The sequence below is a fragment of the Pan paniscus genome, chromosome 11, assembly GCF_029289425.2.
Source record: "Pan paniscus chromosome 11, NHGRI_mPanPan1-v2.0_pri, whole genome shotgun sequence".
Classification (NCBI taxonomy): Eukaryota; Metazoa; Chordata; class Mammalia; order Primates; family Hominidae; genus Pan; species Pan paniscus.
This window is the reverse complement of record NC_073260.2, coordinates 90302333-90319270: the sequence shown is the minus strand read 5'-3', so window position 1 is coordinate 90319270 and position 16938 is coordinate 90302333. Positions and strand designations below refer to the sequence as shown.

Here is a 16938-nt window from a genome sequence, read left to right as displayed (position 1 = left end):
TTTAAACTTAATGATAAGTATGACTTTTATTACAATAAAATAATAACTTAATAAAAGAAGCAGATTGAAAAATTCCTTTGGAAGGACACACAAAAAACTAATAAAATTAGTTGCTCTGGAAAAGGAAATGGAAGTGGGTATTTTCACTTTTGCATTCTGAACTCATGTGATAGTATTACTTATTAAAAATTGTATTTAAAATAAGGGCCAGGTGTGGTGGCTCACGCCTGTAATCCTAGCACTTTAAGAGGCCAAGGTGAGAGGACTGCTTGAGGTCAGGAGTTCGAGACCACCCTAGGCGACACAGCAAGACAACATCTCTACAAAAAATTTTTAAAAATTAGCCAGGTCTGGCAGGGCGTGGTGGCTCACGCCTGTAATCCCAGCACTTTGGGAGGCCAAGGTGGGCGGATCATGAGGTCAGGAGATCGAGACCATTCTGGCAAACATGGTGAAACCCTGTCTCTACTAAAAAATACAAAAAATTAGCTGGGCGTGGTGGCGGGTGCCTGTAGTCCCAGCTACTTGGGAGGCTGAGACAGGAGAATGGCATGAACCCGGGAGGCAGAGCTTGCAGTGAGCAGAGATTGCGCCACTGCACTCCAGCCTAGGTGACAAAGTGAGACTCCATCTCAAAAAAAAAAAAAAATAATAAATAAATAAAAATTAGCCAGGTGTGGTGACATGTGCCTGCAGTCCCAGCTACTTGGGAGGCTGAAGTGGGAGGCTGCGGTGAGCTATGATTACACCTCTATACTCCAGCCTGGGCAACAGAGCAAGACCCTGTTGCTTAAAAAAAAAAAAAAAAAGTAAAAAGAATTTAAAGTGAAAATATTTGTCTCCAGCAGCTTTTCCCAGAGCCCACTGCCATAGAGAAACACATTAGCAGCATTTGAAACTGGCCCAATAAGGCTGGGCGCGGTGGCTCACGGCTGTAATCCCAGCACTTTGGGAGGTCGAGGCGGGTGGATCACCTGAGGTCAGGAGTTCAAGACCAGCCTGGCCAACATGGTGAAACCCTGTCTCTACTAAAAATACAAAAATTAGCCAGGTGTGGTGGTGGGAGCCTGTAATCTCAGCTACTCAGGAGGCTGAGGCAGGAGAATTGCTTGAACCCACGAGGCAGAGGTTGCAGTGAGCAGAGATTGTGCCATTGCACTCCAGGTTGGGTGACAGAGCGAGACTCCATCTCAAAAAAACAACAACAACAAAAAGAAACTGGCCCAGTAGTATCCTCCCAATGAATTAAGTTCTCCCACATGCCCTACCTCCCACTAATCGTGGGAGAAACCCTATAGAGAAACAAGCTATCCTCTCAGAAAAGAATTCACATTTTACAGATGTGAAGTGGTGGGCTTGTCATTGCCCTTTGCCTAAATATAAGTCCACTGTACTTGCTTAGTAGCAAAATGAATTTGTTCCCTGTACTTACACTGTTGTGGTGGGGTAATAAAGAAGGAAGAATTAATTACCTCTAAGAGGAGCTCCACACTGTCCACCTGAAGCTCTTGCAGTCCCACTATCTGCACCATGTGCTTGCTATCTTCTCTTGCAAAGAGCCTGCAGATGCAAGAAAGTGGTTGGTATGATGGTGCTACTAAAACAGACTTTGTTCTTGCCTCCCCAGAAACCATTCCACCATTCCTCTATTAAGTAGCAGTTTTCTGTTTGAGTGGGATGGATGCTTATCCTCCTCCCAACCCCACCCTCCTGACCTCAGCCCGATTCAGGGGTGGTTGTTGATTATTGTAAAATAAATCAACAACTCTGGCTACAATTAAAAGAATGAGCACATATCTAAACTATGCTAATCAGTGGATGATGTACACCTGGCTATACTGTGATTTGTTCGGAGGTGGATATGGGATCTCTGCTGGTCCAATCAAAGTAAAGTCCTGGTCTCTGGTTGTTAGATGCCTGGTGAAGTGATGCTCTCTCTCTGTCCCTGGATGTGAAAGCATATGGCCCTGTGGCCCTGGGAGCAGTGGAAGCCATTTTGTATCTACAAAGAGGGTTGGCTTCAGGATGAAACTAATAACACAGAAGACAGAATGAAGAGATGCAAATAAACTGGGTCCTTATTGCATCCCTGAGCTGCTGGAGTAAACCAATGCTGAAGCCTGACTGTCCTCTAAGCTTTCCAGTTATTTGAGCCAATGATTTCCCTAAATGCTTAAGCTAGTACACATGGGGTTTTCTTTTATTTGCAATGTAAAGAGTCCTGATACATCTTATAAAGGAGCAAGGAAGAGCTGGGCTGCATCTGAATGCCTTAGGACTGCATTCAAGGTAATAAATGGTTATGGTCTACCATCATCATTAAACCAGATCCACTGAGAGGCATATGTTGAATCTATCAAAGACTCTAAGATTATTTTTCCCTCTTAATAAGATACTGATTAGGGTTAAGAACGGAATTCCACTTCATAACTTAAAATACAAGAATTATTTTCTCAAAAATAATTTTTTTCTCAGTCTATGCTTCATCCCAGTTTTCCAGATCTCTACAGAAGGATTGGAGGGAAACAGCCTCACCAATGCCCATCATCTCTCTGAAAACAAATCTATTAAAACAGTCAGCCTTCTAGAGTAAAAGAATCTAGCCATTGGATGCAGTGGTGTGTGTCTGTAGTCCCAGCTATTCAGAAGGCTGAGGCAGGAGGATTGCTTGAGCTCAGGAGTTTGAGGCTGTAGTACGCTATGATTGCGCCTGTGAATAGTCACTATGTTACAGCCGCGTAACATAGCAAGAGCCCATCTCTGTTTAAAAAAAAAAAAAAAAAAAAGGAAGATCTAACTTTTAGAGCCCTGCTGTCATTCCTGAACATATTTCCCAGGCCTTAATCTCTGAGCCCACCCCAGAAAGATTCCTCATGGACAGCCTAAAATGTACTTCAGCTTTTATGCAAGGTATAAAAACAATTTATCCTCTACTTCTAGGAATTAATTTCAAGATCCTTAAGCTTTGTTTTCCAGTTTAAGAGGCACACTGAATATACATACTTTTGTCTACCCTTGTCAAAGCCCCACTATTATAGAAGATAAATCTTATTTAAAAATTGGTCAGGCACAGTGGCTGAAACCTGTAATCCTAACACTTTGGGAGGCCTAGAGAGGAGGATTGTTTGAGCCCAGGAGTTTGAGAACAGCCTGGGTAAGTAACATAGGGAGACCCTGTGTCTACAAAAAATAAAAATTAGCAGGGCATGGTAGCATGTACCTGTAGTCCCAGTTACCTGGGAGGCTGGGATGGGAGGATCACTTCAGCCCAGGAGGATGAGGCTGCAGTGAGCTGTGGTGGCACCACTGTACTCCAGCCTGGGCGACAGAGCAATACCTTGCCTCAGAAAAAGAAAAAAAAAAAATCAACAGGGTAAAGCATAACAGCATAAACAGGAAAGGGTGCCATCAATGGACTAGAACATTTCAGAAGCCCCAGAAAGGTAGGAAATAGATTAGATTAGACAATTAAATGGATATATATATATATATATATATACACACATGAACCCCACAGGCCATGACACTTGTAGAGTAAGCATAGGTCTTCCCTAGTGAGCCTCAGAGAAGCATCAAACCCGAGAGTTAATATATGCCTATTCCCCTGCTACAACTGAGGAATGCAAATATACAGGGCAATAAAATAATCTGGGCAATTCATTAAAGAAATGCGTTCAGAAAGAGCTAGATATCCTAACCTCCCTTCACCCAAATAAACCACACACACACACACACACACTCACACACACACAGCACAGTGGCTTTTATTCCATGGCAATTGTTCTTTAAGGGAAGTGGGCATTCTGACTGGAAAGGGCTCCTAATGAGGGCATTGGAGCTTGATGGAGAAGCTGTGATTGAGCTAATTCGAGACTTCAACACCAAGAAGGTAAAAAAGAAAGGCAACTCTTCCTCAAGCATCCCCAGAGTAGCACCCTCTTTTATTTCGCAGTTGTTTGGTCAGGACTGAACTCTGAACACCTATACAATCTCAAGTGGCATATCTGAAGGTCCCCTTTTCACTGGAATAGTTACAGGAGAAAGGCCTGCCTAAGCCCACTCGCTGGCTTCTCCAGTTATGCTACTCAGTACCCTACTGACCCTCTACAATGGGGGCCTGCCCTATCATGGTCTCCCTATTGAACTGGAACTGCTCCCCCACTCCCCATTCCATTGCTTGCTTGGAGCATGCAAAACTTGTGCATCCTTTTGGACAGCTCCATAGAGGCTTAGATACCTTTGTTGCCGGGCTAGTCTCAAGCTGATTAGGTTTCCCTAGCCTTCCAGGAGGCTCAGCCTCAATTCACTCCTCCAACATCTCAAATCTGGTTAATTCTGTTACGACAGCCTTTAATCCTTCCACCTCCCCCATTCCCTCTAACCTCTATTCTCCCATTTCCTCCACAACTTCTTTTGCCTCCTACTCAGTTTAAGTCATCTGTTTCAACCTAAACAAAACTTCATGCAAGAAAAATATAATAGGTGTTTAAAAGCAGAGTTACTGAATACATTTCTAAATTACTATATTATGTTGCAAGAGCAATAGTTTAAGCCTAACAAGGGTTAAAACTCTAAAGAGAAGATTTTCTTTTCTTCTTACTGAGTTCAGAAAACTATCATGGTGTTTACCCTAAGATTATTTAGAGGAAAAACAAGAGAAAGTGGAAAACATTATTTATAGTTTTTCCAGTATAATCATAGGTCAAAAGAACAGGAAGGGGTTTAAGTACGTGTTGATTTCCTGACTTCCTGAAATTATGACCTTCTTCATAGACCAAAATAAAAGGGAAAGTCTTTTGATAGACATTAGAATATTGAACACTTTAAAAAATATTAATGAAAAGCTAATTTACATTTTCCTATAGCTGAATTGACAGCTAGAAAATATGTATCTGATGCAGGAGCCTCATTTCACAAAAGGGCACTAATGTACCAAAGCATCTCATTAAAGCCCATGATTCAGTGATTCTCCGGGACTCTGGCTTAAAATAGCGATGAACAGATTTATCTCTTCCCACTCATATTCAGTACCTTTTTCTTCTATTTAGGAGGTCATAAAGCTGTCCACAGTAAATTTCATAGAAGCTGATCCACACAAAGAGGTGCTTTCTTGGCTGGGACACTTCTAGTTGCTTGAAGATATCTTTGGCAGCTAGAGCATACAATCCTGGGTTCTCATGAGTTCCTATCATGGTGTAGGTCTTTCCAGCACCTGTCTGTCCATAAGCAAAGCAAGCGGCATTGCCTCTGGGGAAAGGATAATTTGCATTACTTATGCATATTAAGAGAAGTATTAGTTTACCCACAGATTTTTAATGACAAAGGTCAAATGTAAACATAGAATCTTAGAGAAAATTCAGCTATAAACACATAAACCTTTAAGGAGAAGACGACTTTACATTATAAGAACACAGGAAGAGGAAAAAAACATTCTCAAACTACTACACAAGTTTTCCTTTTTTTTTTTTTTTTTTGTTTTTTGAAATGGAGTCTCACTGTCAACCAGGCTGGAGTGCAGTGGTGTGATCTCCACTCACTGCAACCTCTGTCTCCCGGGTTCAAGTGATTCTCCTGCCTCAGCTTCCTGAGTAGCTGGAAGTACAGGTGTGCGCCACCATACCGGGCTAATTTTTGTATTTTTAGTAGAGATGGGGTTTCACCATGTTGGCCAAGCTCGTCTCAAACTCCTGACCTCAAATGATCTGCCCACCTCGGCCACTCAAAGTGCTGGGATTACAGACATGAGCCACCACACCCAGCCTGAGTTTTCTTATAGTAATTTTCTTACAGAACCAGTAAGAGAAACAACTCTAGAAGATAAAGAAACAAGGGCTTTAAAGAAACCACTTAGCCAATAAGCATTTACTGAATTCCTACCCCATGCTAGGTGCTTTAGAGGATCCTAGAGATGATCTACTATTAATCTGAAAAGTTAAATTTAGTGAAAGAATAGAGAATTAAATACGAGAAATAACAGGAGATCATGTGATAAGCAAGATGGTAGTGACCACTCATAATTAAGGAAGTTTAGATAAAGGGGAAATTGATGTAAGCAAAGTATTTGAGGAAGGACTCACAAGAGTAGGAATTGGGCTGGGCCTTGAAGGCAGAAGCTGAAAAGCAGAGAGCTTCCACTGTGGAATAGGAATAGCGTGAACAGAGGCCACAGTAGTAAAGATGGCAGCAGGCACACCAAATCTTGAGGGGAAAAAAAAAGCCTGGGCTCTGGTTTCTGCCCTACCATTAACTAACCATATGACCTTAGGCAAGTCCCTTCACTTTTCTCTGTGCCTCAGTTTTCACTTTTATCAGTAGATTAGTTTCTAAGTAGTAGTAGATTGGCTTCTAAGATCCCTTCCAGTTGTGATGCCCTATGATTCTAAGTGAGAATCATTGCTCTTGTATGTGGTTACATGTGTGCGTACACACCCTTTATGAGTGTGAAGAACTGCAGAATAAGAGGTGGAGAATGGAGTTGGGAGACCAGCCTGTCAATCACAGTATGTTTTACGAGGAGTTGGAGACCAAGATTATCTGAGTGTTGTGGGATTCACCCACGCAGTGCTAAGTAGAGAATGAACATAATCTTAGAGCTGTTGCAGACTCTTAAACATGAATCTCATGGATTAATGATAAAAATAGCTGCTTGCAGCAAAAAAAAAAAAAAAAAAGTCTATGCATTGTGACAGGAAAATAAATCTCAGGACCCCGAACTCACTAAGCCAAATGGAAAAGTCAAGCTGGGAAATGGGTCCCGCAAACCTGCCTCCCATTTGGTTCCTAAATAAGATGGCTACAAAGATAAAAAGCTACATATCTCCCTCACATTTTGCCCACTAGGAAATTCCTTGTGGGCTCATGGCCTTCACCTTAAAACAGTTGTGTTGAATTTCACCCTGGCAATGTCAATTGATAGCTTATCTTCACACATGGAGGACACAGGACAGAACTCTAAGTCATCCCTCTGCTCACCTGAAATAAATGCATATTTGATGCTTCCTCTGCCCTATTGTTGTCTACATTATCTAATGTAAAATGCAGTTCACTGGGCCAGGTGAAACATGAAGAACTATTTTCTCCAATCCCCAATATGAAAATTGAGTATTCAGTGAAAGACTGATCAAAGACTCGAAAGGATGCAACTGTTTTGTCTTTTTATCTATTGAAACATTTAAAACATATTTCTCTTCCTCCAATATCCACCCTTTCCCCTGTAAATTTTTTTTCCTTTTCCTTTTATTATTTTTTCCCCTTTTATTTGCTCTCAGATCTCACCCTTTAAATACTGAAGCCCTCAAAATCGTCTTTGGAGAAAGGTATAGACCTGTCTCCTGGGCTTGCGTTCTTAACTTTGGCAAATAAATCTACAATGATTGAGACTTGCCTGGGTCATCTTCTTTGATTTATAGCATGGACAGGGATGGGGGAGGCTGGAGGTGGGCAGAGAGATGAGTACACAGAAAAGGATTTGAAGCCAGGTAGAAAACAAAGAAAGAGTAAAATGACAAAAGCAAGGGAACCATAGAAATGTGAGAATCAAGACATGGGAGTTAATTAGATGTAAGCTGCTTGGAGCAGAGACCAGCTACTCTTTGCCTTTTGAACCCTGGCTCCCAGCAGTGTGGGTACTATAAATACCGGCAGAGGTGGAGTTGGGAAATGAATTACAGGAGAAAAATTTGAACACACTAAGGAAGATCCAGCAGAGCAAGAGGAAAGAATAATATCTACTTTACTTTCTGAACAGTTTAGGGATGAGCTTTTTCAAAAAGCAACAATACAGGAGTGAAAAACCCTATTATACTTTAAAGAATGGATACACTTAACTTGCAACTCTTGTTATTACTAAAGTCTTAACATTCAAATTCTAACTTATTTTAGAAACTTACTCCTCAAAAAGCATTCCCTAGATTTGGTGCCCTTACTAAGAAATTGAACCTAAGAGATATTTCACATTTTTAGCCTTCTCATAAAATTTAAAAAATTAAATAGCTTTTACAAAACAACAAAGCACAAAAAAATGGGCAAATGAAGATATCCAAATGGTCAGTAAGGACATGAAAAGGGCCAGGCACGGTGGCTCACACCTGCAATCCCAGCACTTTGGGAGGCTGAGGCAGGCGGATCACTTGAGGCCAGGAGCTCGAGATCAGCCTGGTCAACATGGCAAGACCCCATCTCTACTAAAAATACAAAAATTTGCCAGGTGTGGTGGCACACGCCTACAATCCCAGCTACTAGGGTGGCTGAGGCACGAGAATAGCCTGAGCCCGGGAGGCGGAAGTTGCAGTGAGCTGAGATCGCACCACTGCACTTCAGCCTGAGTGTCAGTGAGACTCTATCTCAAAAAAAAAAAAAAAAAAAAAAAAGTCCGGACGCGGTGGCTCAGGCCTGTAATCCCAGAACTTTGGGAGGCCGAGGCAGGTGAATCACGAGGTCAGGAGATCGAGACCATCCTGGCTAACATGGTGAAACCCCCGTCTCTACTAAAAAATAGAAAAAATTAGCTGAGCGTGGTGGCGGGCACCTGCAGTCCCAGCTACTCGGGAGGCTGAGGCAGGAGAATGGCGTGAACCCAGGAGGCGGAGCTTGCAGTAAGCCAAGATTGCGCCACTGCACTCCAGCCTGGGCTGCGAGACTCCGTCTCAAAAAAAAGAACATGAAAAGAAGCTCAGTATCATCAGGCATTGGAGAAACACAAATTAAACCTACAATGAGATTATTTAATACCCATTAGATTGGCTAAAATAAGAAAGCCTGACGATATCAGATATTGCAGAACTACAATTCTCATGTTACTGTTGGGAGTATAAAATGGTACACTTTGAAAAGTTGTTTGACATTTTCCCTTTTTTCTCTTCTTTGAGACAGGGTCTTGCTCTGTTGCCCAGGCTGGAGTGTAGTGATCACAGATTATTGCAGCCTTGATCTCTTGGGCTCAAGCAACAACCTTCCAAGTAGCTGGGACTACAGGCATGTGCCACCAAACCCAGCTAATTAAAAAAAATTTTTTTAGAGATAGGGTCTCACTATATTGCCCAGGCTGGTCTTGAACTCCTGGCTCGAATGATTCTCCCATCTCGGCCTCCCACAGTGTGAAATTACAAGCGTGAACCACTGTGCCCGACTGACACTTTCTTATAAATATAAACCTATCCTATGAGCCAGCAATTCCATTTCTAGGTTGTTACCCAAAGTAAATGAAAACATGCTCATAAAAAAAATTATACAAGAATGTTCTGGCCATCATGGAGAAACCCCATCTCTACTAAAAAATAAAAAATTAGCCGGGTGTGGGATTACAATCCCAGCTACTTGGGAGGCTGAGGCAGGAGAATCACTTGAACCCGGGAAGCAGAGGTTGCGGTGAGCTGAGATCGCACCATTGCACTCCAGCCTGGGCAACAAGAGTGAAACTCCGTCTCAAAAAAAAAGAATGTTCATACTTTATTCATAAAGTCCAAAGCCGGAAACAATGCAAATATCTGTCAACAGGAGAATAGACAAAACAAAGTGTGATAATTTCATAGAAGGGAATATTACTCAGCAATGAAAACCACAGATACGTGTCAACATGTACTAATATAAAACACCATTATGCTAAGCAAACATTATGTTAAGCATATAAGTATAATGATTCTATCTCTATGATATTGTAGAACAGATAAAACTAATCTATACTGACAGAAAGTAAGTCAGTGGTTACCTAAGACCTGGGGGTGAGGGTGGAGGATTAACTAAATAGGGACACAAGAGAACTTTCTGGGGTGATGAAAATGTTCCATGTCTTGTTACAGATATTTGTTACTCACGTATATAAAACTATCAAAACTCATCAAATGTGAATACTTAAGATCTGTGCATCTTATTGTATGTAAATTATCCCTCAATTTTTAAAAAGTTGTTTGAAAAAACAGTCAAAATTCTCTGGAATCAGCAACACTAGCAGGCTACTTGGCATTTTCTATCATACATGCCTACAATTTTAATAGATAGGTAGGTAGATAGGTAGGTAGGTAGATTAGATAGGTAGGTAGATAGCTAGGTAGGTGGATTGGATGGATGGATAGACAGACAGACAGACAGACAGACAGACAGACAGACAGAGGCAGGGTCTTGCTCTGTTGCCCAGGCTGGAGTACAGTGCAAGACCACAGCTCCTGCAGCCTTGACCTCCTGGGCTCAAGCAATCCTCCCACCTCAGCCTCCCAAGTAGCTGGGACCACAGGTGCACATCACCATGCCTGGCTAATTAAAAAAAAAAAATTTTATAGACCAGGCATGGTGGCTCACACCTATAATCCTAGCACTTTGGGAGACTGAAGCAGGAGGATTGCTTGAGCCCAGAAATTCAAGACTAGCCTGGGTAACATGGCAAAACCCCATCTCTAAAAAAATACAGAAATATTAGCTGGGCATGGTGGCAGGCGCCTGCAGTCCCAGCTACTCAGGAGGCTGAGGTGGGAGGATTGCTTGAACCTGAGAGGCAGAAGTTGCAGTGAGCCAAGATTGCACCACTGCACTTTGGCCTGGGTGACAGAGTGAGACCCTGTCTCAAAAATATAAAATAAAATAAAATAAATATTTTTTGGTGTGTGTGGAGATAGGGTCTCCTTATGTTGCCCAGCCTGGTCTCAAACTCTTGGGCTCAAGCTATCCTCCTGTCTTGGCCTCCCAAAGTGCTTGGATTACAGGTGCAAGCCACCACATGTGGCCCATGCCTATATTTTAAATACTTACGCAACAGAGGCCCTTACTATCATTCCTGTCCCATTCAATGTTTATTAAGTGTGAATAATAACTTAAAAATACATCTGGCCCGGCGCGGTGGCTCACACCTGTAATCCCAGCACTTTGGGAGGCCGAGGCGGGCAGATCACGAGGTCAGGAGATCGAGACCATCCTGACTAACACAGTGAAACCCCGTCTCTACTAAAAATACAAAAAATTAGCCAGGCATGGTGGTGGGCGCCTGTAGTCCCAGCTACTCAGGAGGCTGAGGCAGGAGAATGGAGTGAACCCGGGAGGCAGAGCTTGCAGTGCGCCGAGGTCGCGCCACTGCACTCCAGCCTGGGCGACAGAGTGAGACTCTGTCTCAAAAAAAAAAAAAAAAACCATCTATGAGGCCGGGCGTGGTGGCTCACGCCTGTAATCCCAGTACTTTGGGAGGCCGAGGCGGGCGGATCACGAGGTCAGGAGATGGAGACCATCCTGGCTAACACGGTGAAACCCCGTCTCTACTAAAAATACAAAAAAATTAGCTGGGCGTGGTGGCGGGCGCCTGTAGTCCCAGCTACTTGGGAGGCTGAGGCAGGCTGAGGCAGGAGAATGGCGTGAACGTGGGAGGCAGAGCTTGCAGTGAGCTGAGATCACGCCACTGCACTCCAGCCTGGGCGACAGAGCAAGACTCCATCTCAAAAAAAAAAAAAAATACATCTATGAAAAATTGATAAGTGATATTCACTTATCTATCTGATTCCAAAGAAAAAATTAACTAAACTATAGCCAGAATACATAATTCCTATCATCAGAGTTCAGACTAACTCCAACCACCTGAACCTTTTTCTTCTGAGGACTTTGATGGGATTATATTGTTAAAAGCTTAATTTTTCTTTTTTTTTTTAACACCCTTTCACTATCTATCACAATATATTTTTCCACTAGACACAGAGAAATAATATCATCAATGTAAGAGGAAATTTTACTGCAAATTTCTAAATCCTTGGTAAATCCTATAGAGATACTGCATGTTTTCAGAAGAATCTAAATTTATTAGCTCAAAACACAAATTCATGTTTAAGTCAAAAGTACTGAAAAGCATGTGATATTTATAAAGAAATATGGCCTAATGGAAAATAGAAAATAAAAAGCAAGAAAAGCAAATAATCATTATCGTACCCATTGAAAATATGCTGAATAAGTGGGTGAGTAGTCTTCATGTATACATCCCGATTGGTGCACGCCTCACCAAAGACTTCATCAAAATAAAAAACATGCTGAAAAATAAATTTGATTTTATGGAAAGAGACACATTCTGGATTTTCTTAATCACTATTCTAGTTAACAGATGATAAATACCAAAATATGTCTTTAAGTAACAGTAACTGACCATATCAAACTTAGAGGTAAATAAGCAATCACTATTAAATGACAGGGCCTCCTCTTACTTGAGATCTCTGTGGACATGTTCTTACAAGGTAAAAACTAAGGCACACATTTTTTGTTTTCTCTTAAGAGAAGTAAATTGATAAACACAAGAGTGAGTCAATCCTCCTTAGGTCTAGGAGAGAAAGTGAATTCTATGGGGATTATCCTCGTATTCCAACTAAAGCTAGTATATTTAGAATTTTGGAGGAATCTGTGATCTGGCGCAGTGGCTCACGCCTGTAATCCCAACATTTTGGGAGGCCGAGGCCAGCAGATCACAAGGTCAGGAGATCGAGACCATGCTGGCTAACACGGTGAAACCCCATCTCTACTAAAAATACAAAAATTTAGCCGGGCGTGGTGGTGGGCACTTGTAATCCCAGCTACTCGGGAGGCTGAGGCAGGAGAATGGCGTGAACCCGGGAGGTGGAGCTTGCAGTGAGCCGAGATGGCACCACTGCACTCCAGCCTGAGTGACAGAGCGAGATTCCATTTAAAAAAAAAAAAAAAGAATTTTGGAGGAATTCTAGGGGAAGATCTCAATTCTGTAGATTACACAGCTTAACTTTTAATTCCATAAATATTTATGCTCGGCTGGTAGCACATACATTGCAGTAGGCACTTGAAGGGGCCCAAGGATATAGACATTACCCTAGCATTTCCCTATCTTACCTCCTAAAAATGTTAATCTACACAAGTATGCAAATGACTGGAAGGTAGAAGAATCTTAAGATAAAGTACGTGTCGATTTCAAAGGAAAACATATTCTCTCTGATTATGAAAAAGACTATACTGAGAATGGACCACAGGAGAAGAAGAGGAATTTGAAAGGGAGTGATGGAAGGGGGGAAGGTATTCCAGGCACAGGGGAAGTATGAACAGAGTCAAAGCATAGAAGCACAAGGAATTAACTGTTTAATTAATATTTAGGGAATAGCAAGGATTCAATGTGATTGAAATACAGTATCACAGTAAGTAGAAAAGTGAAACAGAGGCCGGGCGCAGTGGCTCCACACCTGTAATCTCAGCACTTTGGGAGGCCGAGGCAGGTGGATCACCTGAGGTCAGGAGTTTGAGACCAGCCTGGCCAACATGGTGAAACCCATCTCTACTTAAATTACAAAAAATTAGCCAGGCGTGGTGGTGGGCGCCTGTAATCCCAGCTACTTGGGAGGCTAAGGCAGGAAAATCGCTGGAACCCAGGAGGCAGAGGTTGCAGTGAGCTGAGATCGCACCATTGCACTCCAGCCTGGGCAACGAGCAAAACTCCATCTCAAAAAAAAAAAAAAAAGAGACAGAATACTAGAATAATGAGTTAGGACTGTGTTGTAGGGGTCTTGGGACACCAGTCTTAACTGGAGGGCAGGATGCTCATATTTAATTCAGTAAATAGTGGGGAAACAATGAAAAACTAACTTTATAGGCAAGAGGGATGATTTCAGTCTTTACTGGAAGATTAATCTGGCTTCACACTATGAATGGTTTGAGAACAGAGACACTAGTAATTCAGTGGTGAGGTAAAAAGCATCTAAATTATTTGACAACCATGGAAATAAAGAGATGGATACAGAAGAAATTTGATAACTGACTAGAGGTGGGGAGCTGGGGAGAGAAAGGGGTCCAAGACGACTTCCAAATGAAAAATCACAGTAATTTGGAAAAAGACAGAAAAAAGACCCCATTACATTGGGTCTGAAAAGCATTAATTCAGCAGCTGTAATTATTTCCATAATTTAGGGGCTTACCATGTTGGTAGGTACAACTACATATATATATGTATGAATATATATTATTCTTATGTTGGTAGCTCGTATATATAGTATATATACACACATATATAAAAATACACATACATATATATTCTTATATACATATAGCCCAACTATACGTATATAATAGTAATATATATTTTGTTTATTGATTTTTTTTTCTGAGATGGAGTCTCACTCTGTTGCCCTGGCTGGAGTGCAGTGGCATGATCTTGGCTCACTGCAACCTCCATCTCTTGGGTTTAAGCAACTCTCCTGCTTCAGTCTCCTGAGTAGCTGGGATTACAGGCGCCCGCCACCACGCCTGGCTGATTTTTGTAGTTTTAGTAAAGACGGGGGTCTCATCATGTTGGCCAGGCTGGTCTCGAACTCCTGACCTCAAGTGATCCATCTGCTTCAGCCTCCCAAAGTGCTGGGATTACAGGTGTGAGCCCATGCTGGCTGATATATATTCTAATATATTATTTGCACCACCGCATTCTAGCCTGGGCCACAGATGAGACCCAGTCTCAAAAAATAAAAAAATTAAAAAAAAATAAAAGTAACATGTATTTATAGAATATCTCTGGAAAGATACGCTTAGAATAGGTAACCCCAATTGCCTTCATGGAGGAAACAGGATTGGAGGGACACTTGTATTTTACACTTTTGTACCTTTCTATTTCAAAATAGGTGAATCTATCCTATTCAGAGATATTTACTTTTTCATATTAAACTAACATGCAATAATATATATTCTTTTATATATATATAGCTGGGCTACCAAGATGTGTGTGTGTGTGTGTGTGTGTGTGTGTGTATAGTTGGTCTAATATATAAGAATATATATATGAGAAATCCTAGTAATTTCAAGCCTCAGTAGAGCATAATGACAGTCCATACACCATGAATGACAGATAAGGCCTTATCTTCTACTTTTTGGGCCTGCTCTAAATATCTAGTCAAGAAAAAATTATATGGACAGATCCAGAAAACTGGACTTGGGCCAATTTACTGTGGGTCACTCTACCCCAAGTTTGAATCTGTTGTGTGTACCATTACATTACATTAGAATGGAAACTTGTTAGATTGTCTAAGAAGAAAGTGAGAATACAAATCCAAATCTACAAGTTAGAGAAAAAGTTACAAAGTAAGAAAATAATGAATCTGAAGAATAATAGATGTGTGAACTTTTAGTGCTTTGAAAAATGTGGTAAGATTTTAAGAACACTAAAATATTAATAACTACTGAAGTTGGGTGACAGGCACATAGAGAGGTCATTAAACTTTTGATTAAGCTTAAAAAGGTCAATAATAGTTAAACATATTTTTAAAATCTGGTGGTATTTTTTTTTTTTTGAGACGGAGTCTTACTTTGTTGCCCAGGTTGGAGTGCAGTGGCGTGATCTTGGCTCACTGCAACCTCCCACTCCCTGCTTCAAGCGATTCTCCTGCCTCAGCCTCCCAAGTAGCTGGGATTACAGTGCCCACCACCACGCCCAGCTAATTTTTTTGTATTGTTAGTAGAGACAGGGTTTCACCATGTTGGCCAGGCTGGTCTCAAGAGCTCCCGAAGGTGATCCGCCTGCCTCGGCCTACCAAAGTGCTGGGATTACAGGTGTGAGCCACTGTGCCCAGCCTAAAATCTGGTTTTAATAAACATTATTTATATCTATTTCATACACAGTTTCTAGGCAAGGAGACAAATTAATTCGTTGCTCAAATTATCACCATAGGTTTTTATAGTTAAGTATGAAATCCAAAACAAAGAAACCCACTAGATCTATAGTTATCTATAGATGTGGATATATTCGGCATTTCTCAAAAAAAAAAAAAAAGAAAAAACCCACAACTAAAGTGGGAATACATTTTTTTGTTTCCTTTTATTACAGCGAGTATATGGCAATTCTGTCTCTCCTTCTAAAAGTGCTCATGGATAGCTTTAGCTTTTGAGTAAAGACCTTAGAAAGCATTTATTGATTAAGGGAATTAGTATCTTTCCTTCCAATAAGGTTTAGATATTGGTTTTCCCAGTACTTTTGTAAATATCTTTCATGAAAGATATGTAAACATGCAAGATTATTATAGTTAATGTATATACACAATTCATAACGTCCTTTGCATCACACACACTTTCATTTGCTCACACTTTATCAGTGAGGCTGGAGTAACACCTACGTTGACCTTACTAACCTTGACAGAATCAGAGTTCCACAGTTTATTTATTTTGAGACACAGTCTCCCTTTGTCGCCCAGGCTGGAGTGCAGGGGTGTGATCTCGGCTCACTGCAACCTCCACCTCCCAGGTTCAAGCGATTCTCATGCCTCAGCCTCCCGAGTAGCTGGGATTACAGGCACGCAGCCACCACGCCCAACTAATTTTTTGTATTTTTAGTAGAGATGGGGTTTCGCTATGATAGCCAGGCTGGTCTCAAATTGCTGCCCCCAAGTGATCTGTCCACCTCGGACTCCCAAAGTGCAGTTTATTTTTTAAATAAGTTTTTCTTCAGATTATAAAAGTAACATGTGGGCCAGGCACTTGTAATCCCAGCACCTTGAAAGGCTGAGGAGGGTGGATCACCTGAATTCAGGAGTTTGAGACCAGCCGAGGCAACATGGAGAAACCCAGTCTTTACAAAAAATACAAAAATTAGCCTGGCATGGTGGTGTGATGCCTGTAATCCCAGCTACTCGGGAGGCTGAGGTGGGAGGATCGCTTGAGCCCAGGAGGTTGAGGCTGCAGTGTGCCATGACTGCACCACTGTACCTCAGCCTGGGCAACAGAACAAGACCCTGTCTCAGAAAAATTAAAAAACCAAAATTACAATAGAGAACAAAATATAGAGAATAGAGAAGAAAATAAAAGTATCCTTAAATCTAGGTGTTCAGCCACTGTTAACTTTTTGATGTATTTCAGATTTCAGTGTCATCTTTTTTTTTCTATATACATATTTTTTTCTTTTTCTTTTTCTTTTTTTTTTTTTTGAGACAGAGTCTCACTCTGTCGCCCAGGCTGGGGTGCAGTGGCGTGATCTCGGCTCAC

The 16938-nt window shown here is 41.4% G+C and overlaps 1 protein-coding gene across 4 annotated transcripts in view; it reads right to left on the bottom strand.

Moving 5' to 3' along the window:
* The window catches only part of KIF24 (kinesin family member 24), a 76518-nt gene that overhangs the window by 32378 nt on the left and 27202 nt on the right, over positions 1–16938 (bottom strand). For all 4 annotated transcript variants that reach the window (XM_003829788.5, XM_055117293.2, XM_034967330.3 and 1 more), the window contains 3 exons: positions 11899–11996; positions 5032–5247; positions 1473–1560 (listed from right to left, as the gene is read on the bottom strand). In XM_003829788.5, the coding sequence (XP_003829836.3) occupies positions 1473–1560; positions 5032–5247; positions 11899–11996 (402 nt within the window). The remainder of the gene's footprint in view (positions 1–1472; positions 1561–5031; positions 5248–11898; positions 11997–16938) is intronic.